This window comes from Diabrotica virgifera, chromosome 4, assembly GCF_917563875.1.
Source record: "Diabrotica virgifera virgifera chromosome 4, PGI_DIABVI_V3a".
NCBI classification, from domain to species: Eukaryota; Metazoa; Arthropoda; class Insecta; order Coleoptera; family Chrysomelidae; genus Diabrotica; species Diabrotica virgifera.
In genome coordinates this window covers 80151293-80175613 of record NC_065446.1, presented here as the reverse complement: position 1 = coordinate 80175613, position 24321 = coordinate 80151293, and the positions used below count along the sequence as shown (strand labels likewise).

The following is a 24321-nucleotide window of genomic DNA, read 5'->3' as shown; positions in this document are numbered from 1 at the left end:
TGTCAATTGCAAATTTTAGAATTCTCTCTTGTCTTCTTCGCTTCAGCATCCATGTGGTTTGCAATTTTTAGAAGCCATGGAGGTGTTCCAGGAAAATGGTCCAATAAGTTTTCAATTTGATATTTTAAATATTTTAAAATATTTTTATTAGGTTGAAAACTTTAACTGTGACATAAAATAAACTTTCTTATCTTTTTCGTTTTTGCGAAAAAAAAAAAGAATTTCAGTTAAAGAAAAGATAGCTAGGTAAAAACTTTATCACGTATAGTCGGTTCGCTAAACTCAGACACAACTGGCTAGTGATTTTAGTAGGTAATTTTTTTGCCTTTTGCAAATTTTGCCAAAATTGGCAAAATAATACTAACTATTTAGTAATTATTAACTATTTAGTAATTATTTGGTAAAATTGGCAAAATTACTTACTAAAATCACCCAGTTGTGTATATTTAGCGAACCGACTTTTAGATAAGACTTACACAGAAATACTTTTTGATCCAAATAGGTAACCGTATACAAAGTGCTGCATTTTTTTGGCCATCAGTATATTATGTATATAAGTAGCACAAAATATTTGCTTGTTATAACACTGTATTTTATCAAAATAAAAAATTAGTTGCAATAAATATAGTTTTATTGATAAAATATATTACAATTTACATAACAATAATTTAAACATACTCTACTACCACCCAGAGATTAAAATAAAAGTAAGTATGTACAAAATAATATTGCTTCGATTTTTAAATGCCAAACGGCTAAATGTAAATATGTCTTAAAGTAATGCCTAGTTTTACATTTAAAAAGGAAGCAAATAAAATAATAACAGTCTCCCAAATGATGTACCTATTTATTTTAGCTTGTATGTCTATTACGTTGAATAAATTATAGATTAACTACAGAAAGAATAGAAACACAAGTTATCATCGAGATCATGTCGCTCATCGGCTGCAATAGTGGCACAAAACAAAAACAATTGTTTTGGACTAGGAATCGGTGTAAATGTTAAAATACACATTATTTTCAGCATCAATACTGACACAACTGATAATTCAATATTAGGCCGTAAGATGGCAGAAGTGTCGCTATTGTATTATGTGATCAGTTCCAAATATTGGCAGCATTACTGACACTATTCAGTTTGCGTCCAACGCTCGATAGGATCAGGTCACGTTCTCGTCATCAACAGGGGCATATTTTGAGTTTGGTCAGTATAATTCCTAGTTAGTCTATTTAATAAAAAAAAGTCTTGCTGCAATAGTAGCATATTCGAGACATTTTTTCAAAATTTGCATTTAAAAGATGATTTCAAAAAACTAAAAATAAATTATACACACTTCGTTTCACGGATAATCTTGGTTTAAGAAAGCTAAAGCATTTTTTATGCATTTTTCTTAGCAATGAAAACTTTAAAACCCGTTTATCTCAAAACACGATTTTTTGAGTTGTGCCGCTATTTCAGCCCATGAGCGATGTGATAAATAATTTGACGTTTCACCCAAAAGTATCCGACCTTCGCAACTTTGTTGCACGTTGAAGCATTCTCATTGCATAGTCCAAGTGGAATCTGTCGAAAAGAAGACCATAATGGAAATTTTCCATATGAGTCTATCTTTTTGCTGAAATCACTTCAGAATGTACAGAGTTATTCACTATATTTTGACCTCCCTGTAAACTGGTTTATTTACAGAATTAGAAAAAAAATTTAAAATACAAAGTTATTCGATTTTTAAATTATGATTTTTTGATACATTTATCATACTAGTGACGTCATCCATCTGGGCGTGATGACGTAACCGACTATTTTTTTAAATGAGAATAGTGACACATAAAAGAGTAAATTTTTAATTGACACAAAAAGAAAAATGTATGTAATTTATTTAATTCAAAATATCTTCTACTGCTGTTAAAAAACAGAAATAAAAATTTATTGCACAAATAAACATTGCTTTTTGCTTATTCAATGTTCAAACTGCCAAGAGGCAGATGGGTGGCAGCTTGAACATTGAATTTAAGTGAAAAGTAATGTTTATTTGTTCAATAAACATTTATTTCTGTTTTCTGACAGCAGTAGAATGTATTTTGAAATAAATAAATTACATACATTCTTCTTTTTGTGTCAATTAATTTAATTACATTTTTTTCTGGATACCCTGTATAAATAATCATGTTAATGTTTATATTACTGAATAGGGAATTGAATAACCTTTCAAATGAGCTAACACACGACCCCTATTCTCATTTAAAAAACAGTCGATTACGCCATCACGCCCAGATGGATGGCCTCACTAGTATGATATATATGTCAAAAAATCATAATTTAAAAATCGAATAACTTTTGTATTTTACATTTTTTTCTAAGTCTGTAAATAAAGCAGTTTACAGGGGGATCAAAATATAGTGAATAACCCTGTACCTTGTATCAATAATTACAATATGGGTGAGTCGAAAACCTTATTTTTAATTTTAATCTATTTTTTGCTTTTTGTGTCCATATTTTCGCCTATAACTCAAGAGATATTGCTTTAACAAAAAAAATTACACGGTAAAAGTTTTCGTTTTTCAATTTTACGTAATATTTGATCAGCTAGAATTCAAAATTTACTTATTTAGTGGAGTTTATGCTTTCAAAGAGGTTAGAGCCTTCATATTCAGCCTAAAAACTGTGTAATACTACTGAGACGTGTGCTAAATTTCATTAGGATCGGTTTAATAGATTTTGCATAATAATTTTGCAATCCAGGGTCCGCGAAAAATTGCAAATTTTCAAAATTATACTGGGTCCGAAATAAGCACTTTAAATAATCGACCATTTTTTTGCGAATATTTCGCGAAATGAACGTCAGATCGAAAAACTAAAAAATACGTGTTCAATATTTTTCAAAAATCTATCGAATGATACCAAACACGAGCCCCACGGAGAGGGGTGGTTAGTAAATTTAAAATTTAAATACGAACCCCGCGATATTTCGAAATCTATCAAATAACACCAAATACGACCCCCACGGAGGTGGGGTGAGGGTTACTTTAAAATATTAAATAGGAGCCCCAAATTTTTATTGCAGATTTGTATTCTTTACGTGAAAATAAGCAACTTTTATTCGACACATTTTTTCGAATTATGGATAGGTGGCGCTATAATCGGAAAAAACGATTGTGGGAAACGGAAAATTAAATTAAAAATGGAACGTCCCCCACTTTATGGAAAACTTAACTTAAGTTTTTTGGTTTTAGGAGCTACTCTTCACAACCCAATAGGTCCCCATAACGCTCGAGTAACTGCAAATTTAGCATACTTTCCTCCCCTACTATAAGCAAAAATATGGGCGAAAATAATAAAAAATTTCGATTTTTTTCAGATTTTGTTAAATAAAAAATTAAGCACAATGTTTGCGACGGACATATATCATTATTATTGATACAAATTATATCCTGAACTCTATGGAACTTGTCCAAATTGTGGACGAGCATAATCAGCAACAAGCAACAATCAGGAAGTGTCTTACATGAAGGAAATAAAATATGAAATAAGTGAGAACAACGAATTTGAATTGAGTTTTCCATTAAACCCAAAATAGTTGTACACAATCCATGCAAATGATGGAAAACTTTTGGAGCAAATATATGAGCAAAGCACAGACAAAACAACTGTTTAATGCGTTTACAAATTGCCGCATCGTTATTGATCCGTGTTATGGCCCAGCGCCACATTGCCGGAAGATATGGAACGCGTGGGACTTGTGTAATAAATTTATTCCAAAATTTCTCATGGGAGAGCAAAAAATATTCGCTTAGAAGTCGCTCTGGAGAACTTGGAAATTTTTGCTAACAAAAAACTAGACAACTTGTGTTTGTTTTCTTAGCTATATACGCACAGGGTGATTCATTAAGAATGTCCAAGTAGATTCTAGACCTCAAAATATTAAGATTTAACCCAAGGCACTTAAATAAAATGTGGCGGCTTACTGAGTTACACGGTGTTTTAATAAAAAAAAAAAAAATTCTACAACCCTATTAAAAATGTAATTTTTAGCACTCCATAGGAGCGTTAAAAATGCTACTTTAAGGCACTAGTGCTTTAAAAATTTTAAGACACTGCAGTTAAAAGTGAATTGTCAAATTGTGAGAGGTCAAAATATTTATATTTCATTTATTAACATTAATATCCTCGTCGCCAATATGATATGCATTGAATTAAATAGCTTACTATGATGAAATTGACTTTATTTTACATCACAAGAGATCCAAGAGATACATGGTTCTTAAATTAAAAACTAAGCGCTCTTTTCATCCTCGACATCCGTCATCTGTCACGACTGGTGAGGTGGGTTCCGTTATACACAACAAATAGTACAACTTGCGCAATTTGAAAAAGGTGCTTTAAAAGGTTTTTTAAAATTTAATTTAAACTGTATTATTGCATTTTTAACACGTTTGTAAAAAAAACAAGTTTATGTAACGCTATAATATTTTCTCTAAGAATTTTTAGACATTCCCCTCGAGTGTAGACAACCAGTTCTACCTTTTACGGGTCATAGGTTTCATGGTTTCAGCAATTAACAAAATATTGTATTTTATATAACGTTTGTAGAAAAATATTGTATGATATACGTGTTAAAAAGTACATTTTTAAGGCACTCATGTGCGTGCCTTAAAATTGTACTTTTAACACTTATATCATAAATAACTATAATAAATCTTTTTACCCAGTACTTTAAAATAAAACTATTTGACATATCTTTGTCATACTTGGCAGATACTGTAGGTACTGTATACCCTACTAATAAATTATGATAAACAAACGTTTCTGGCTACTAGCATAGGCGTACGACAGGGGACAGTGAATGGTTAACCCCTCTCATATTCTACGCCACTGGGGGAATTGCTATTTTAGCACAATATTTCGATACTTCAATACTTTTAATGTAAATTATATGCTTTTCATTTGTAACGATAAAGTAATTCGTTTTTCGAATACGAAATACGAATATCGTTTCGAAGAAACTGCACAGCTATTTTAATTAATTTATTGTGCCTCTTTATTTTTAACTTCAAATATCTCGAAAACTAATGATTTTATCGTTACGAACGAAGAGTACCTATATTATTTACTTGGATGGTATTGAAGAATTCAAAAATTTTTATCGTTACGAATGAAGAGTATATTATTTACATAGAAAGTATTGGAGGATCTAAAAATTGAGCTAAAATAATAATTCCGCTAGTGGCGTAGAATGTAGGAAGGGCCAACCATTCACTTTCCCCTGCCGTACGCCTCCAGTAGCAGCCGGAAACTATTATTTAACATAGGTAATTTAGTTAGGTGTACAATACCTATACTTTCTGCCAAGTATGATAAGGATATGTCATATACTTTTAAAGTACTTGATACAAATAGTTAACTTTTTTTTAACTCAAATCACTTAAATAAAATGCGGCTCCTTACTGAGTTACATGTTTGATTTAAAAACTGTTTGTACCCAGTACTTACTTTAAAAGCATTTTTTGACATATCTTTATCATATTTACCAAACCTTGTTGACCTTCCCAAACTCTACACCACTGACGGAATTGCTATTTTATCATAATTTTTGGATTCTTCAATACTATCCAAATAAACAATATACTCTTCATTGATTCATTGGCAACCATAAAATCATTAGTTCTCGAGATACTTGAAGTTAAAAATGAAGGGGCACAATACATTAATCAAAATAGCTGTGCTGATTCATTTTCAACTTCAAATATCTCGAAAACTAATGCCTTTATCGTTACCAATGAAGAGTATATTATTTACACAAAACGTATTGGGGAATCGAAATATTGCGCTAAAATAGCGATTAAGCGAGTGGCGTAGAAAGTGGAAAGGGTAAACTATTCACTGTGCCCTGTCGTACGCCTCTGGTAGTAGCCAAAAACGATTATTTATGGCAATTTAGTAAAGTGTACAGTACCTACACTTTCTGCCAAGTATGATAATTATATGTCAAATAGTTTATAAGTACTGGGTAAAAATAGTTATTAAATTTTTAAATAAAACACCCTGTAACCTGTAACTCAGTAACGAGCCACCTTTTATTTAAGGAGATGGGTACGTATTTTCGGCTGCAATGCTATTCAAATAAGGATTCATTTTTTTCGAATCCTGAGAAAACTAATAAGTATTTTTGAAAAATTTAAACGCAGAATGAAAGATTACGTTCTTATCGAGGGCTGAAAGTCCCTGAAAACTTCTATAATGTTTATTTTAATAAATTACAGGTGTGAAAAACTAAGAGAAAATGTAGTGTGTTTTAATTTCAAATTTCTCATTCAAAAGAAACTTTTTATTTATTCTAAGGGACTTTTGGCCCTCGATAATAATTTAGTCTTTCATTATGCGTTTAAATTTTTTCAAAATATTTATTAGTTTTTTCAGGATTCGAAAAAAATGGACACCAAATATTTGACATGGTATCGGGAATATTTTGAGATGTTGATTAAATAATATTTATAGTGTATTTGATAAATAATTTATTTTTAAGACGAACTTAATACAAAGTTATTTACTGTTTATTATTTCTGGAAGATCCAAGCAGAGAATACATCAGGATATATTCTGTGATCCAAGTATTTTTTTGTTAAAAATGTTCGAAATTGTAAGCATTCCATAGTAGCAACAATATATTATTAAAAAATCACTTTAACACTTTTCCTCTTTTCTCGATTGAGTATTAGTTTTTGTTGTACATATTATAAATTATTACAATCACTGAATACATAGTTAGTGAAAAAATTATCACATTTATTAACTGAATTAATAATTTGCAATTATACAAATAACAGTTATCCAAGAACATTCAAAAGCCATCTCTTTAAAGTTAATGATGACATTGTCAAGTAGAATGACGTTCTAGTCATGTTTACATATCCATACCAGTGTGAATTTTACTACACGTAATTTGCCGTGTAAAGACAGAAAAAGTAGGGATAGACGTACAATATTTGCGAATTATGTACCGATGGCCTTAAGTGATTTTAAATTATTTGGGTTAAATATTTTGAGGTCTAGAATCTACAACTAAGAGATTAGATTATTAGATATTCTTAATGAATCACCCTGTATGTTTACTGTCTTTGCATCTATTTATCAACGGTTTTTTATTAACTTAAGAATATTGATAGTTATTGATACTTCAAAACAGGGAGCAGTCTTAATGTTTTCATAATTATGAAAATTTCACCTCTTATATTTTCTTAGTCCACATCACTCTTTTGTTCAACCAGATAATGGATATTTTTTTTACAATAGAATAACACAGATGGACATAGAAAATTATTTAGAGGCTTCTACTACAACTAAAATCCAATTCGCTTCAAACTAAAATCAATTTTTTTTATATTTTTAGAAGCAAACTTTTAGACGGAGAGGCAGCGCTGAAAAATCTCTTTGAATTTACTAAAGTTAGATTTTTCAGTTGATTACTGTGATTGTGTGGAGAAACATACTGCGGTCGGTCAAGCGAAACGTAGAACAGGTGTTACTGAGAGGGTATCAAAGTTGCTTTCCTACAAAGGTAATTAAATCCATTTACTAAGGCTGAAAATCAGTACACACATTCTAAATTAAATATAAATAAAAGTTATTATAGTCGGTCAGCTGTATGACGGGACAGAGCCGGTCGGTCGGCCCCAATGAATGTACAGGGTTATTCACTATATTTTGACCCCCTTGTAAACTGCTTTATTTGCAGAATTAGAAAAAATCTAAAATACAAAAGTTATTCGATTTTATAATTATGATTTTTGACATATATATCGTACTAGTGTCGTCATCCATCTGGGCGTGATGACGTAATCGACTATTTTTTTAAATAAGAATACGGTCGTGTGCTAGCTCATTTGAAAGGTTATTCAATTATCTATACAGTACTATAAACATTAGGATCATTATTTATACAGGGTGTCCAAAAAAATTTTTGAATTAATTAAACAATTAATTTAATTAAAAAAATTCTTTGGACACTCTGTATAATTAGTCATGTTAATGTTTATATTACTGAATAGGGAATTGAATAACCTTTCAAATGAGCTAGCACTCGACTACTATTCCCATTTAAAAAATAGTCGATTACGTCATCACACCCAAATGGATGACGTCACTAGTACGATATTTATGTCAAAAATTATAATTTAAAAATCGAATAACTTTTGTATTTTACATTTTTTTCTAATTCTGTAAATAAAGCAGTTCACAAGGGGGTCAAAATATAGTGAATAACCCTGTACATTCACTGGGGCCGACCGACCGGCTCTGTCCCGTCATACAGCTGACAGACTATAATAACTTTTATTTATATTTAATTTAGAATGTGTGTACTGATTTTCAGCCTTAGTGAATGGATTTAATTACCTTCGTAGGAAAGCAACTTTGATACCCTCTCAGTAACCCCTGTTCTACGTTTCGCTTGACCGACCGCAGTATGTTTATCTACACAATCACAATAATCAACTGAAAAATCTAGCTTTAGTAAATTCAAAGAGATTTTTCAGCGCTGTCTCTTGGACTATTTCTTATCGCGGGGTGTCGCAGCCTACGGACGGAGGGGTGGATCGCTCAGAAGTATGATAAAATTAAACTATGACGTTAGGCCGTTCCCATACGAAAAAATTTTTGATTCGGCTTCTTTGCGGATTCATGTCCAAAAATATCCCCTTTAAACAAATCCGAAGGGTGTGCGAAATTTTTGGGTAGAAATTGTTTAAAAAAATCTTTAAACAAATTCAAAAGATCACCTTTTTTGCTCCAGAAAATGTTTTTTCAGTTTTCTGAGTCATACTAAATAAAAAAGGTTTCCCCCATTTTTCTCAAATGTTGATTGTTTTCGAGTTTTATAAGTGATATAAAATCTGAAAAATGCGAAAATACGCAATTTCGAGATTTGAAAACTCATATGTAGATAATTATTATTTTTGAGGTTACAAGTACCTAAATTGCAACTTAAACATTCAGTTTCAAGTCTGAAGAGTAATCGGGTTTATTTTAATATAGGTAGACCATTGGCTTTTAATAGTTAATTATCGATGGTGAAAGTTCCCAACCTCTTATGCCAATTTTTGGTTATTTTGTTTTGTTACCCTAAATTAAAGAAAAATATTTATTTTTACTATTTACAGCTCCTATGTTGTTATTTTATTAATTGGCTTATAGATGGCCATACCTGAATTAACGACATAGGAGCTTGTAAACAGTCAAAACACATATTTCTCTTTAATTTTAGGGCAACAAAACAAAATATCCAAAAATTGACATAGGAGGTTGGGATCTTTCACCATCATTATGCTAGTCCACTCGATTTTTAAGTCGAGTCGCATTGTATGGTACGTCTCTGTTGCACTTATATAGATGCCTATATTATACTCGTACGTACATACGCGAAAAATTCCCCAAAATATACTTGACATTTATAATTAATATTAATAAATTATTATTAAATTAAAAAATTAATTTAATAAATAAATAAACTATTTGAAAAACTATGTTAATGATAAATTACAAAATTTTAATAAATGTCAAGTATTTTTTAGAATTTTTCGTATAATATACAGGGTGTTCCGAAAAGATTGGTCATAAATTATACCACAGATTCTGGGATCAAAAATAGATTAATTGAACCTCACTTACTTATATACAATAGTGCACACAAAAAAAGTTACAGCCCTTTGAAGTTACAAAATGAAAATGGGTTTTTTTTCATATATCGAAAACTATCAGAGATTTTTTATTGAAAATGGACATGTGGCATTTTTATCGCAGCAACATCTTAAAAAAAATTTAAAGTGAAATTTGTGCACCCCATAAAAATTTTATGGGGTTTTGTTCCCTTAAACCCCCCCAAACTTTTCTGTACGTTCTAATTGAATTATTATTGTGGCACCATTAGTTAAACACAATGTTTCTAAAACTTTTTTGCCTCTTAGTACTTTTTCGATAAGTCAGTGTTTATCGAGATATTTTGAATATTTGTCGAATCCACCACATATTTGTATATGGTTAAGTACGGCTATAGAGACCTGTTAATAATCTGAAAATTTATTTATAATTTACATTTTTAGGTATATTTTGAAAAAGAAGCTACATCTCGATAAAAGGTGACTTATAAAAAGAAGACTAATAGGCAAAAGTCTTAAAAACACTGTGTTTAACTAATGGTACCACAATAATAGTTTAATTGGAACGTACACAAACATTTGGGGGGTTTAAAGGAACAAAACCCCCATACAATTTTTACGTAAATATATTGAAAAAGAAGCCGCATCTCGATAAAACTGGCCTATCGAAAAATACTAAGAGGCAAATTTTTTTTTAAAACGTTGTGTTTTAATTAATGGTACCACAATAATGAATCAATTGGAACGTACACAAAAGTTTGGGTGGGTTTAAGGGAACAAAATCCCCATAATTTTTTTATGGGGTGCACAAATTTCACTATAATTTTGTTTTAAGTTGTTCTTGCCATAAGAATGATACATGTCCATTTTCAATAAAAAATCTCTAATAGTTTTCGATATATTGAAAACAATCGATTTTCATTTTGTATCTTCAAAGGGCTGTAACTTTTTTTATGAGCACATTTGTACTAAGGTAAGTGAGGTTCAATTAACCTATTTTTGACCCCAGAATTTGTGGTATAATTTATGACCAATCTTTTCGGGACACCCTGTATAGAATAAGTGCGACTAAGACGCGCATAATTAATAATTAAAAACAACGGTCTAAATTGAAATAAGCCTCGATTACTCTAGACTCTAGTCTACATAATCTTTTAAACTGGATGTTTGAACTTCAATTTAGGCACTTGGCAATCTAAAAAATATAATTTAGGTGCATATGAGTTTTCAATTCTCAAAAATTCATATTTTCGAATTTATGAATTTTAAATCTTAATAACTCAAAAACTATCAACTTTTTTATTCAATAGGATCCAAAAAATCTAGAAAAAAACCTTTTGCGGGGCAAAAAAGTGTTTTTTGGCAGTTATTTAAAAAAATTATTTCTGACACAAAAATTTCATCCGACACCCTTCAGATTTGTTTATAGGCGACATTTTTGAACAGAAATGCGAACAGAAACTGAATCAGAATTTTTTTTTGATGCTGTGGCATCACAACCCGGCCTAATGGTAAAATAGAAACGAGTGACAAGCAATGAAACTTAAGATCGGGGGACCACACACTTCGTGCGTCCACACACTACGTTGAGTAGTAAACGAAGCTCTATGCATTTTTTTAATAAGATAAAATTAAACAAATCAAATTACTTTAAATTAAAAACCACCACAGATAGACAAATTCGTCCCAAAAAAACCGTTAGTTGGAAACATTAAGGGAACTTAATGCATACCTATATGTATAGTGGAGTCACTGAAGGTTTTCACCTCCGATTTCGTTGAACCTTCATCGATTTTCATGAAAATTGGTGAGTAGTTTGAAGATACTTTAAGCAACAAAGGTGACATGATGCCAACTTGTGCTTTTACTCTGGGGGTGGATGCCACCCCTTTCCGTGGGTGAAATCTTTTTATTAAAAATAATACCAGAAATCGATAGAGGGGCAACTTCTAAGCAAAATTTGTTATATAAAGTTATTAACATAAATCAATACTTTTTGTATTATTAAATATCAAAGATTTTATTTTTCTTAAAAAAAATGCATGTCTAAAGCTGTTTTTCACGTATTAATCAAAACCTATTTGCTTTTGCAAAAAAGCTATTCTTACCAAAATTAAAGATAATAAAAAATTTAATACACTTCCCACTTAAAGAACTAAACTAATGTTATTTTAAAGTGAGTTATGGGTAATTGAGTACTCAAATCTACGTATTTAAGCTTACATAACGGGAAAACGATACATTTTATAGAATATACTTGTTAAGCACTTGTCAAAATACTTCGGAATGCCTATCAAATGAGCTCCAGTAGAAGCTAATAGCATTAAAATTAAGCAAGTTATGATGAAAATAAGAGAACCCTTTCGATTTTTTTAGGAATAAGTGAAAAATAAAACATATGCCATTTTCACAAAAAATAAAATTTGTAGTAATCCTCAAAAGAATTTCTTTAGGTTAACATAGTTAATGATTTCAACAATTTTGACCGGTTTAGAATGCATATTTTTGAACAAAAAGATATAATTTAAAAAAATCAGAATTTTTAAAAATATCGTACTTTTCATTTCTTTTGATAATAACTCCGAAAATACTCAATATACATAAAAAATTATATATAACTAAATTTTAGTTTTTTAGTTCCAAATACTTTACCCAGTTTACTATTTCCGTAGAATAAAAAATAACCGAGATAGAAACGTTAAAATTTCAATTCTGCTGCGAGAACCATGTAACCGGGGCAATTTAACCGTTTATTTTTAAAAAAGTAAGAGGTTTAAAAGGCTAATTTCGACGTATTTTAATAGCTCTTTGAATGAACTATTAATTAGATTTTAGGTGAACCTGATATCTTAAAAATTAACGGATGCATTTACAAAAAACAATAACATTTTTTGGAAACATTTTTAAAAGATACATTTTGAAACATTTTTGGTGCATAAATTTTAATGCTATCAACTTGTTCGAGGGCTTATTTGATAGATTATTCTATGAACTTTGACAAATGTTTAATAAGTTTATGTTATAAAATGCATCATTTTCCCGGTATTTAAACTTGAATACTTAGATTTGGGTACTCGACGAAAGAAATATACATTCAATTACCTATAACTCACTTTTAGTTAACATTGAAAGGTTTTTCTAGTAAGGAGTCTATTTGATTTTTTATTAGCCTCAATTTTGATAATAATAACTTTTTGTAAAAACTTATAATTTTTGAGTTATTTATGAAAAATCAGTTAAAAACATGCATTTTTCTCACGAAAAATTAAAATCTTTGATCTTTAATAACTTAAAAAGTTTTGAATTATTTTAATAAATTTATATAACAAATTTTGCTTATAATTTGTCCCTCTATACAATTGTGGGGTTATTTTTAATACAATAATTTTCACCCCCGAAGAGGGGGGCATCCACCCCCAGGGTAAAAGCGCAAGTTGGCACCATGTCACCTTTGTTCCTTGAGATATCCTCTAACCACTCACCAATTTTCATGGAAATCGATGAAGGTTCAACGAAATCGGAGGTAATAGCTCACATCCACCTTCAGTGACTGCACTAATAAATTATTATTTACCTATGCTTTCATGTTGTTTGGGTTTATCTCTTTTTTTGTCTTTGAGTTGGTGTTCTATTTAGGCCTGCCTCTGAATGCAGGACACGATGAAATAAATATTTAAAAAAAATGTTCTACCACATAGTTTGTCTCTTTACCAAATAGTTTGAAGCAGTGGATATATTAAGCCCTAATTTACAGATCAGTATTTGATTTTCGTCTAACGTATTTGTTGAAATAATCAGGGCGCCAACACTTGCAGGATCCGGGAATAAGGAACCAGTCATAGTAAAGTCGTACTTGGAAGCATCCCAATGCATCTATGCCGTCACATTGAGATGACGGTCTTTGTGTCGTTCCAGCATCTATAGAAGATGGTTGCAAACCGGCTCTTTTGTGCAGGTACTGTTGGTAATTCTAAAACAATTAAAGTATTAAAGATAGAGTTGGCAGGTTTAAACTAACTTGGTCGAAACCTTGGTTTAAGCCTAAGTTTAACCAACTGTTTTTTTTTAAGAAAAAAGCCTGGGTACAGCAAAAGCCTCCAAACTGGTGTTTTTATTTAAAGTTTTTAGTAGATCTGCCGCAAATGAAGAAAATGAACATAAATAAATTATATTTTTGTATTTTCGAACCCAGTTATTTTAAATATTAATACGTTTGAGGTAGATATTTTTTTTAATAATGATTTATATTTCTGATTATATATTGATTTTTATACACTGGCGGGCAAAAAATTTCACTAGATGAATTATACACGTTTGATGCCTCGAATTTTCTAAACCTGTTGTCCGATTTGATTGATTTTTTTAGTATCTTATAGCTTTATTATTTAAGAATCTCAATCTATTAATATTGTTGCTAGACAAGTAAATGTCATTTTATACTGGGTGTAACAATCATACTGTGTTTTTTCCTTAAAGTTCGGAACAGTCTGTGAAATATTATAGCATAAATAAAATAGTGAAATTAAAACTCTATTGTAGCCTTAGACTTTCTTAACATTTTCTTTTTTTATTCATTTGCATATGTTGGATAATAAAAAAGTTAGGTACTTTAACAACTAGCCATGTTCTTCATCAATACAGGGTGTTTCTAAATAAGTGCGACAAACTTTATGGGGTAATTCTGCATGAAAAAATAATGACTGTTTGCTTTATAAAGATATGTCCACAAATGCTTCGTTTCCGAGATACGGGATGTTTAATTTTTTCTTACAAACTGATAGTTTATTTTTTGCTCTAAATCCTGTTGAGATATGCAAATGAAATTTGGTAGGTTTTAAGAGGTAGTTATTGCGCATTTTTTGACATACAAATAAGAATTTTATATTCACCATTGACGTACATACGCGTATAAATATTTTAGATACATCCCGTATGCACGCCAATGGTGAATATAAAATTTTTAATTGTATGTCAAAAAATGCTCAATAACTACCTCTTAAAATCTACCAAATTTCAGTTGAATATCTCAACCGGTTTTAGAGCAACAAATAAAAATTCAAGATCCCGTATACCGGAAATGAAGCCTTTGTGGACATATGTTTATAAAGCAAATGGTCATTATTTTTCATGCAAAATCATCCCTTAAAGTTTGTCGTACTTATTTAGAAACACCCTGTATTGATGAAGAACTTTTTTATTATCTACCGTAAGCAAATGAATAAAAAAAATGTTAAGAAAGACTAAGGCTACAATTGAGTTTTAATTTCAATATTTTATCTATGCTATAATATTCCACAGAGTGTTCCAAACTTTAAGAAAAAAACACAATTTAATTTTTACATCCGGTATAAAATGACATTTACCTGTCTAGCAAAAATATTAACACACTGAGATTCATAAATAATAAAGCTATAACATCCAAAAAAAAATCACTCAAATCGGACAACAGGTTTAGGAAATTCGAGGCATCAAACGTGTATAATTCATCTAGTGACCTAAATTTTTTGACAGCCAGTGTAGAATGATAGAATGATAATATACAGGGTGAGTCATGAGGAACTGTACATACTCCTACCTCGTATAGAGGCTCCTATGGGGAATAACAAATGACCATTAAAAAGTGTCTGCTCCCCCTGTTTAATAATATACTGGGCGAGTTTCGCATTTTGACAGAAATTTATATTCGTCATAATTTTTGAACGGTCAGATCGATGTGTCTCTTATTTTGGTCAATCGTTACACTATTACCACCTAATCAACTGATTTATTCAAACTAGAAAAAAAACCAGGTCCGGCTTTAAAAAATTAGTTCGTTTGGGGCTTAGAAAAAATTTCACACTGTATACGCTTTTTGCAAACTCTAATATGAATTTTACAAATTGGACAAATAGGCAATTAAAATGGCATATTTATTTTTCCCCACACGATTACTTATTTTTTTATAAAAAAATCAAATTTGACTATGAATTAAAAGTTTGGTAAAGTAAACCATAGATTTAAAAAAATTAACTTTTATTACAAAAATTAATTTTTTTTACAAATATTTGATTTATGTTACCACCAATCAACTGATTTATTCAAACTATAAAAAAATCAGGTCCGGCTTTAAAAAATTAGTTCGTTTGGGTCTAAGAAAAATTTCACCCTGTATACGCTTTTTGAAAACTCTAATATGAATTTTACAAATTAGACAAATATGCAATTAAAATGGCATATTTATTTTTTCCCCACACGATTACTTAATTTTTTATTAAAAAATCAAATTTGTCAAAATCGCAATTTTACTATAAAAATAAAAAAAAATTAAACAACGTTTTTCTTAAAATTAAAAGTTTCACCATTTTTTTTTTCTATAACAGTCTAGATCTAAAACTCCCCATAACACTTCTCTTTGGACTCTATAGTTTAACATAGACGTGATCAAATAGATAAATTTTAAATTTTTTCACTTAATTTTTGCAATTTAACTTTGCAATTCACGAAGCTGCACCTTTTATTTTTTTAAATTCATAACTTTTACGAGAGGAAGACTGAAAGTCTACAACAATTGTCATAGTAAAATTTCGAAACCCAAAGGACTCCATTTTCAAACAAATAAATGTTTAAAAATAATAAAATCTTTGGATTTTTTAATTCGGAAACAGATTCTCTCTTATACCTATTCCCATCCTTCTAAAAATTGCAAGGAATAAAGGGTGATGAATGTATAGACATGGGGAGTCTACATAGTTGCACTCCACAACATATCAATTCACCGAGGTAAAGATCAACAAATCTGGTCCCTAGTACTCTATACGTGAGTAAAAACGGTGTAGATAAAAGGTATTATATTTAATTTCGATTCAGAGATCATTACCATCTTTCTATGGACCATTTCGAACTCTTTTGTTCTCATCAGGAAAGCAACTGTAATGATGCTCTCATCAGATGCTCAAGAGCATCATTACAGTTACTTTCCTGATGAGAACAAAAGAGTTCGAAATGGTCCATAGAAAGATGGTAATGATCTCTGAATCGAAATTAAATATAATACCTAATTGTCATAGTCTTTACAATGGTAAAAGACATGTGCTGTAAAAATTTCAGAAATTTTTTTTTTAAATGGAACGTTGTAGCGAATTAAACTGTGATTTCATTTTTTTTTTTCATTTTTAGGTTAAAATTCCGATTTTGACAAATTTGATTTTTTAATAAAAAATTAAGTAATCGTGTGGGGAAAAAATAAATATGCCATTTTAATTGCCTATTTATCTAATTTGTAAAATTCATATTAGAGTTTTCAAAAAGCGTATACAGGGTGAAATTTTTTCTAAAACCAAAACGAAATAATATTTTAAATCCGGGCCTGATTTTTTTCTAGTTTGAATAAATCAGGTGATTGGGAATTTTTTTTGAACAAATATTTAATTTATGTTACCACCCAATCAACTGATTTATTCAAACTAGAAAAAAATCAGGCCCGGATTTAAAAAATTATTTCGTTTTGGTTTTAGAAAAAAATTCACCCTGTATACGCTTTTTGAAAACTCTAATATGAATTTTACAAATTAGATAAATAGGCAATTAAAATGGCATATTTATTTTTTTCCCCACACGATTACTTAATTTTTTATTAAAAAATCAAATTTGTCAAAATCGGAATTTTACCCTAAAAATGAAAAAACCGATGAAATCACAGTTTACCTCGCTACAACGTTCCATTTAAAAAAAAATTTTCTGAAATTTTTACAGCACATATATTTTACCATTGTGAAGACTATGACAATTGTTGTAGACTTTCAGTCTTCCTCTCGTAAAAGTTATGAATTTTTAAAAATAAAAGGTGCAGCTTCGTGAATTGCAAAGTTAAATTGCAAAAATTAAGTGAAAAAATTTAAAATTTATCTATTTGATCACGTCTATATTAAACTATAGAGACCAAAGAGAAGTGTTATGGGGAGTGTTAGATCTAGACTGTTATAGAAAAAAAAATGGTGAAACTTTTAATTTTAAGAAAAACGTTGTTTAATTTTTTTTTATTTTTATGGTAAAATTGCGATTTTGACAAATTTGATTTTTTAATAAAAAATTAAGTAATCGTATGGGGAAAAAATAAATATGCCATTTTAATTGCCTATTTGTCTAATTTGTAAAATTCATATTAGAGTTTTCAAAAAGCTTATACAGGATGAAATTTTTTCTAAGACCCAACGAACTAATTTTTTAAAGCCGTACCTGATTTTTTTCTAGTTTGAATAAATCAGTTGATTGGGTGGTAACATAAATCAAATATTTGTTTAAAAAAATTAATTTTCGTAATAAAAATTAATTTTTTTTGAATCTATGGTTCACTTTACCAAATTTTTAATTAATAGTCAAATTTGATTTTTTTATAAAAAATTAAGTAATCATGTGGGGAAAAAATAAATATGTTATTTTAATTGCCTATTTGTCTAATTTGTAAAATTAATATTAGAGTTTTCAAAAAGCGTATACAGGGTGAAATTTTTTCTAAGACCCAAACGAACTAATTTTTTAAAGCCGGACCTGATTTTTTTCTAGTTTGAATAAATCAGTTGATTAGGTGGTAATAGTGTAATGATTGACCAAAATAAGAGACACATCGATCTGACCGTTCACAAATTATGACGAATATAAATTTCTGTCAAAATGCGAAACTCGCCCTGTATATTATTAAACAATGGGAGCAGACACTTTTTAATGGTCATTTGTTATTCCCCATAGGGGCCTCTATACGAGGTAAGAGTAAGTTCCTCATGACTCACCCTGTATAATGATTTTTATTTTTTTTATTTATGATTAATTTTTTGTGTGTGTAAATAAAAATAAAAGTTGTCTTAAACATATTTTCATTGTTTATCACTATTGTTTTATAAAATAATTTATTCATTTTTGAAGTATTTACACTCATAATACTTTGTATCAAATCAACCTGGTTTAAACCTGGTAAACCAAAATACCCGTATTTTTTGGTTTTTTGGAAAAAAATCTAGTTTATGTTTCTACGCTATATGTTTTTATTGGTCGTATGATGGTTGTCTATATTTTTAACTTTACATCCCTATGGATGTCTTTGGATCCAAATACATTGTGGTTTTTCCCATCGTTTACATCATCTGCGTAGATACATTACAATCTGCTAGAGACTTATTAAACAATAAATTTGTTGCGTTTACGGACATTTTTCTTATAACATATTCCATACATATACATACATACATATACATAACTAAGTATATTAACCAGAGTCAATGCTAGCACATCTGCCTATTTTAGCCCTTTAGTTATCTGGAAGGGATCTGTCAATTGAACTTGAACTCGTCCTTGTGGTTGTATGTTAGTCATGGTGGCTTGAACTAACTAATTTCCTTGGTATACCAAATTATTGGATAATGTATTTTATCTCTATGCTACCATAGGCTTGTTGAAAATCTACAAAAATTTGATAGGTAGCGACACGCTTCATTTATTATTTTTTTAATTGCTAATTTTAAATATTAACTTTCTTTTCTAAACGAAAATAATATGGGTCATTTAAAATTCACATGTGTTCGCTCCTAAAATACAAAACCAGATTGTATAAAATTAATGTTTTTTTCTGGGAAACAAATTCCCCATTAAATAGTTACCTTATCAGACTTTATGTCAATAAATCACTTTTTAAATGCATTCGAAGGCGCTTCTTAAAGGGTCAGCCTCTTTATGTCAATAAATTAGTCTTTAACTTAAAACCAGACATGTATTTTCAGTTCAGTCGATCCACAACAACGAGTCGATACACAACCCCAGCAGGCATCGGGCGGTTATACAACCCTCGCTGGGCCAAACAATAACGAACCCTCTTACGAGATATAAGCACGCCTTTTTAACCAAAAATAAATAAATATTACTGTTCGTTGTTTTTACACTTATTTTAATTCCATTTAATTGATTCAGTCAACACACCAACGGAACATATCTATGTCATGCTCCCAGGCTAATATTGGTTTTACGTTGAATAGCTGGTCAATAGTAGACCATCTTGGTCTCAATCTGGCCTGGTATTCTCCTATGATTTGTTCTGTGAAGTGACTTAATCTCCGGTTTATGTTCCACGTAAACACATTTTAACTAACACAGAGTAAGGATATGCCTCTATAGTTTTAGTAGTTGAGTTTGTCCCCCTTCTTGTGGCTTTCTTCTGTGTTCCACACATCTGTTATTAGTTTATGGAATCAATCTAATAGTGTGTGTCCTTCAATTTTGAGAATTTTAGCTGGCATGTTGTCAATCCCTGGTGCTTTGTTATTCTTCAGTGCTTTAATGGCATCCATTATCTCCTGTCTTGTGGGTGGGTATGTTAATTACTTACCTATTCTGGTTCTTATCTTCTGTTGTCTCGATCTCAGGTACAGCATGGCCTGTGTTTGTTTGTACTTGCTCTGTTAGCAGACTCCCGAAATAGTTTTTGCATCCTAGTTTCATTGCTGTGTATGTGCACCTCGAATAGTCCAGTATATGTATAACACCAGTCGCGGAGCAAGGCTATCGTAACAATTATTTCGGCTAGCATTTCTTAACACAATAACATTGTTGTTCGTTAATAATAAATAGTTTACCTGAAAATCTTGCACAGAAGGCGGCTGAGATGCTGCAACAGGACTTCTTTGGGGATTTGCAGTATCGCTGCTGCTCAAAACTGTGTCTGGGTAGTAAATTTCTGCGACTAAGAGACTTGACCATCTTGGACTGGATAAACATCCACCGTCTAAGTAATGACAACGAGCTTGTAAACATCTACAATAAGTAAAGAAGAAAATTAATGTTTGTGTGTACAAAATTCAGTGTTTTTCTTTATTAATACAACTGTGAATCCAACAATAAACTTGTGCTGATTGTAGAATCATCAGTTTTAAGCTATTTATTAAAATTTTTTCTAAAGGTAATGCATGTTCGTACATAAATAATAAAAATGTTACGAATACCTAAGTGACACACAGTTTGGTTTCTGTAACGGGTTTGGAAAGAGAGAGGAATTGTTTATTGTTTGGGATGAATGTACTTGCTCAAATATGTCGTGATGTATCTGCAGACATGTACTGTTATTTTATTGACTTCCAAAAGGCGTTTGGTCATGTTAAGCACTCTATATTGATCGAAGTTCTAAGAAACATTGGGTGGAATGCATAAAACGTAGTACCTGCTAATGCTTCAAGTATGTACCTACTACATTTTTGAAGATTTTACTACACTTACAAAGCCTTAGGTACCGCACTTACAAATGCTTTATAGGTGTTTTACTACACTTACAAAGCATTTAATGCTTACTACACTTTTACTACATTTTACTACACTTACAAAGCATTTAATGCTTTGTAAGTGTAGTAAAATCTTCAAAACTGTAGTACATACTTGAAGCATTAGCAGGTACTACGTTTTATGCATTCCACCCAATAGCTTGCGTGGCAGAGACGTTCACATAGTTACTTTGTATTGGAATCAAACATCAGTTTTAGTAGACTGTTTGAAATCACAGGCTCTTAATATTAAAAAAAGAGTACGTTAGGGATGCCTCTTGTTACCCTTGCTTTTCAATGTTTACTCCGAAAGAATTTTCAGAAATGCACATTCTGAAAAACAATAAGGAATAATTGTGAAACAATTGAGGAGAAAACAAAGAAAAACGGTGATGTCATCAATAATTTGCGATATTTGATCGAAACAGTACGCGTAGCTTCTATTCAAAAAGATCTGCAAACATTACTTGATAGTGTCATTGAGAACTGTAAGGAAACAGGTCTGTATCTGAGCATACGGAAAACCAAAATACTCGTAATAAATCAACAACAGAATATAAAACCCTCTATATACCCCTCAATACTATTTAAATAATATTAAACTTGGCGAGTTGATCAATTGTTTACCTTGGATATAAGTTAAATTATAATGCAGAGATTCGCGGTGAAAATAGATCCAGAATAGAGCAGGTCAGAGCCGTTTTTAGAAGGAAGTCAATGGTATCTATTATTTAACAGAGAACTAAAATTGACATTAAGGCTCCGCCTACTTCGCTGCTACGTGTTTTTGGTCTTACTTTATGGTGTCGAGTCTTGGACTGTGAATAAAATTGATCTAAGTCGCCTTGAGACTTTCTTTTAAAAGAAATAGTTTCTGCTATAATTTTTTGGGCGGAGAAGATTTGAAACTTCACAATACTGTAAAGTTTCAGCAAGACTACTGAGATTATAAAAAGCATCAATAAGAGAAAGCTGGAGTATGTCGCACATGTAATGAGAGGTACCAAATATAAGTTGCTACAAAATATTATGCAAGGGAAAATAGCAGGCAAACGCCAAGAACAAAGGAGTACTGCATGGTACTGGTGTTGATACAAGCATGCTATTTAGGGTGGTAGTGAATAAAATTAAGATAACCATGATGGTAACCAACGTTCTGAAAGAACATGATACATGACGATGAAGAATAACGGTGAAGATATACACATAGGAAATATAGATTTTTATAAATTTTATAAAAGTAAAAATGAATTCAAAATTACTTACCTAGTAACCTCAACAGTTTGAGTGAAGTATCCTTCATAAGGAATTTGAACCACGTATCTCCAAACTCCTTGGTAATTCTTCGCGAAAACAGGCGTAGCATATTCAACTTTAGCTGGACAAGGGGTAGGAGGTCCTTCGTAGCGAGGTTGGGTAAGAGGTGCCTCGTCCCGTCTCTCTAGTGGTAGTTGTTGAGAAGTAGAAGGTCCATTGGATTCACCGTTTATAGCTTTGTAAAGCATACAAAATACTCCTCCCTGGTCGCAGAATTTTCTCGCTTGTCTTGAGGAAACCTGGGCAGTTGATGTCTCATTTGTTGATGGTACCTCAGTTGATGGTGCTGCAGTTGCTGGCGGATCTGTAGAGTTTGCACTTCGTTTTGATCGATCATTCCTATCATTGGGATGCTGGGTGTATAAACTGTAAAATATTACATTATATTAGGAAGCTATAACAAGAAAGTTTGATAACATTTTTCCGTTAACACGTTGATGGACAGTGCGTTAAGTGTTGTGACACTATATGTATTTTGCAATGTAGAGTAGGGAAAAATGCAACGTCTGTAGACGTTGTGTCACATTACATCAATGGAAATTAGACGTCTGCAGACGTTCTGTCCGTCAACGTGTTAATGAAATAAAAGTTTCAGTTTCTACTAATTCTTACCTAGCAAGAATTTATAGAAGTAGTAAAACAAATAAAATCTGATAAAACTCCAGGACCGGATGAGATTAACAATGAATTGATTGCAAATGGAGGAGATGACCTTCTAAACCGCATATCTGTACCGTAGAGGTAAAGGATAGTAACTTCATTATTTTCTAATTTGGACTTAATACTTTTGCTAAACTTAACATGTTCCAATTTTATTTGTGGCAAAAGATGGTATGCGAAGTATTACTGGTGGCCTATATATTCTTATAACAAAAAGTTGTAAATCCTTTGGAGAACGAGGTAAAGTGTGGTAACTCCATCAGCTGTCGGATTTGTTTATCGGGCGCGCTATTTCGCGCGTGGTAAACAGCAGTATCTACATACAAATGTTAGTCACTTTGATTGACAGAGACTTTTACTTGATAGATAGTTGACAGTAACAAAAAATAAAAGCAACTGCGACCAATCTTAGAGAACAGTTTCCACTACATTATGAAAAACCAAAAGGTATAACATAAAAGAAAAAGGATCACTTACTAATCCTTTTACAGTGGCTCCCTAGTCAGTTTCAAGAGTTTAATAGAAATTTAGTTGTTACCAAAAAATGTTGATGATAGCGATTGTGAATAAATGTTTTTTATCGTTTTTATGTTTTTATTTCCGCTTGTATAGGCACTTACTATTTTGTACACTTTTTTATCTGCTGGTATATGCTGAGGCAAAAGACCTTAAGTCACAATATTGTCAAATATATTAACAAATTTTTTATCACAGTAGGACAGTATTGTTTAACTAATATACAACGTTACAATTATATAAATACATAATTTCATATGTCTTCAGATTAAGAATGATTGCAATAATTTTCTGGAATTCATCTTATTTCTCCATTATCTCAAAACTTCACTAGATGGATATACTACCCTTTACCTCTATGGTACAGATATATAAATTAATGGTCAATATATGGGAAAAGGAATACATGCCTAAAGAATGGAAGAACAGACTCATTATACCAGTTTTTAAAAAAGGAGACCCAACGTTTTGCAGCAATTATTGAGCAATTACGCTATTAAATGCAACATATAAGATAATGACAACAATTATAAAAAAATCGGAAACCTAGGACCGTATCAACAGGGATTTAAAAAAGGGAGATCAACAATAGATGCAATCCACGTTTTAACGCAATCAATCGAAAAAAGTTACGAACATGGCATAGACTTGCACATAGTGTTTATTGATGTTCAACAGACTTTCGACAGCATCTATAGAAAACAGCTACTAAAAGAAATAAAAAATATGAATATACCTGCAAAATTAATAAGATTTGCCAGATTGACAATGAAGGACTCAACAGCAAAGGTTAAAAGAGTGGATGGTGAACCAAAGAATATCAACAGAGAACATGGGGTAAGACAAGGTGACAACCTATCGACAACTCTTTTTAATATAGCCTTGGAAGAAGTAATTAGAAACA

At 30.9% G+C, this 24321-nt stretch overlaps 1 protein-coding gene across 1 annotated transcript in view; it reads right to left on the bottom strand.

Annotated features, from left to right (window-relative positions):
• Positions 1-8369: 8369 nt before the first annotated feature.
• The window catches only part of LOC114325786 (uncharacterized), a 119986-nt gene continuing 104034 nt past the window's right edge, over positions 8370-24321 (bottom strand). The window contains exons 4-6 of the mRNA XM_028273914.2: positions 22191-22607; positions 20247-20424; positions 8370-13618 (exon numbers count right to left, since the gene is read on the bottom strand). Coding sequence (XP_028129715.1) covers positions 13397-13618; positions 20247-20424; positions 22191-22607 — 817 coding nt within the window. The 3' untranslated portion in view covers positions 8370-13396. The remainder of the gene's footprint in view (positions 13619-20246; positions 20425-22190; positions 22608-24321) is intronic.